This window comes from Protomyctophum parallelum (genome assembly GCF_964188405.1).
Source record: "Protomyctophum parallelum genome assembly, chromosome: 15".
Classification (NCBI taxonomy): Eukaryota; Metazoa; Chordata; class Actinopteri; order Myctophiformes; family Myctophidae; genus Protomyctophum; species Protomyctophum parallelum.
Genome location: NC_139710.1, coordinates 16,086,291 through 16,088,790, shown reverse-complemented (window position 1 = coordinate 16,088,790; position 2,500 = coordinate 16,086,291). Strand labels below are relative to the sequence as shown.

At 42.6% G+C, this 2,500-nt stretch overlaps 1 protein-coding gene across 1 annotated transcript in view; it reads left to right on the top strand.

The window, feature by feature from the left end:
• Positions 1 to 2,500, top strand: part of ptch1 (patched 1) — a 72,435-nt gene that overhangs the window by 58,447 nt on the left and 11,488 nt on the right. Inside the window, 1 exon segment of the mRNA XM_083783337.1 lies at positions 1,881 to 2,018. Coding sequence (XP_083639463.1) covers positions 1,881 to 2,018 — 138 coding nt within the window.

Genomic DNA, 2,500 nt, shown 5'->3' with positions numbered 1-2,500 from the left:
GATACGCACAAAACATGCGTTCACATGTACGCACATGGGATCGACACACAGAAACATGGCCCTCCCCCTGCACACGCAGGCCCATATAAGCTCCAACATGCTTGTATGTATACACACACGTACACATACTGAACATAATAGTATTCACGCAGTCACAAAGAGAGTAATATATATGCACAGTCTACACTCAAAGTATTTTTGCTCAGGGCACCGCTATGTTACTTTTCACTCGAACACCTTATTGGTATATGGCATCTGCTACTAGGCTACTTTGTCTTTTAGCATAATGTTCTATCATTAAAATATGATTATTGCTATTATTATGTTTATTATTATTATTATTATTGTAATTTGTATTATTATTATAAGATGATATAATATAGTGATATACATCATAGTGATGACATCAGGGATGTCCATTAGATCTGCAGCATGACATAGGTGTGAGGACCGCATAACATTATCAAATTAGTATATGGCACCCACTGGGCTGGTGTCACGGCACCCACTTTGATGAAATCATGGCCTACACACGTATATGCATAAACACATGCATTGCGCACAATTGCACAATTGTCAGAGGCATGGATGTGCATGTGAAAACACACACACACACACACACACACACACACACACAGACAGACATGCAACGCTCTGGTTTTTCTCTCTGGGGGTTTATATTTTATGACAGGCAGTGGCCAGGCCACCCGAGCCCTCTAAAGAGGGCAGGAGGGGACCTCATGTTCATCCTTCAGGCTTTACAAGCGAGATGAAAAGACAAGTTATGGAGCGGCTTCCAGTTGAACCGTTTGCTCTGCCCAGGCCAGACCACCGCCAGCCCTAAATCCTTAGACCCCCAACCCTCCAGCTATCTGCCCTGACACCCACCTCTCTCTCTCTCTCTCTCTCTCTCTCTCTCTCTCTCTCTCTATCTCTCTCTCACACACACACACACACACACACACACACACACACACACACACACACACGCTAGAGTGAATCCCTCCCCCCACCCACCTTAGACCACTTCAAAGGGTTTGGGCCTCCTGTAACCTGACACCTGTCAGCTGATAATGGCATTTACTCCTAGCTCCTGTCCTGCTCGCCTCAGAACAGCCCCTACACACACACACACACACACACACACACATGCTCTGCATGCCTACAACTCAACACATATCTATGAGGCAGTGAACACTCTCACGCATTTGATCCTCATGGTCACACCTCTGTAGCCCCCCCTTCTGCCTTTCTCACATACTCTCTCCAGCACACACACATTCACATATATTTGCTACAGAGTACATATTTTAACTCTTATAGAGTGTACACATGTAACCAAATGTAACCATAAGGTTCAACGTTTCTTTATAATAATAATAAGTATAATTTTTTGTAAATTAATGTTCTACTTAATCTTCTCACTACATTTTGCAAAAAGTAGCTAAATTAGGCACTCTACAATAGAACAACAACATCTTTTTCGGAAATGTTTTGATAGTTTTTATAAATATCGAACAGATGAAAAGTAGTAACAAGAGCTTGTGACTAAACAATAACTACTGTATGTTTGGCCCCGGGTCGCCGGCATGGTGACAGCATGTTGCAGGTTCCAATCCTGATCCCGATGACATTGGCTGCGTGTCACTCCCCATCTCTCTCCCCATTTCCTGTCTACTGTCCTATCATTAAAAGCATAAAAGCCCCAAAACAAATCTTAATACTAATAATAATAACTACGTTTCATCCACTGGAAAACAGGTTATTTTATTTTATTTTATTTTTCATTTTGTGAAAAGTAACAGTTTTCACCCAGCGGCAATATAATATTCATGACATGGACAGTATGGTATGTTTTACATGTCTGTGGTGTTCCCCAGGTGCTGGTGCTGTCTCTGATGACAGTGGAGCTGTTTGGTTTCATGGGTCTGATGGGGATCAAGCTGAGTGCCGTTCCCGTGGTCATCCTCATCGCCTCTGTGGGCATCGGGGTGGAGTTTACTGTCCACGTGGCTCTGGTAAGTACAACGCACGTGGATTAAAGTTCTCGGCCCCCGCGACTGATTTCATCCGTTTCGTTTGTCTATACTGTGGAGGCAAGTCGCTCAACGAAAATAGCCGATCTACAAGCTTGAAGAATATATATAAAAAATATGGTTATATTTTTATTTCCAAGAGTTGGTCTGAAACAATAGAAAATGTTTAATATCTGTGAATACTAAGACAGTAAAGACACAGAAGAATGACCTAGACTAGATGATGGCAGCTTTCCAAGAATGAGACCCATAGTCTATGTGTGTTTCTGTAGGCCTTCCTGACAGCCATAGGATACCGTAACAAGAATGAGACTCATAGTCTGTGTGTTTCCATAGGCCTTCCTGACAGCCATAGGAGACCATAACAAGAATGAGACTCATAGTCTATGTGTGTTTCTGTAGGCCTTCCTGACAGCCATAGGAGACCGTAACAAGAATGAGACTCATAGTCTATGTGTTTCCAT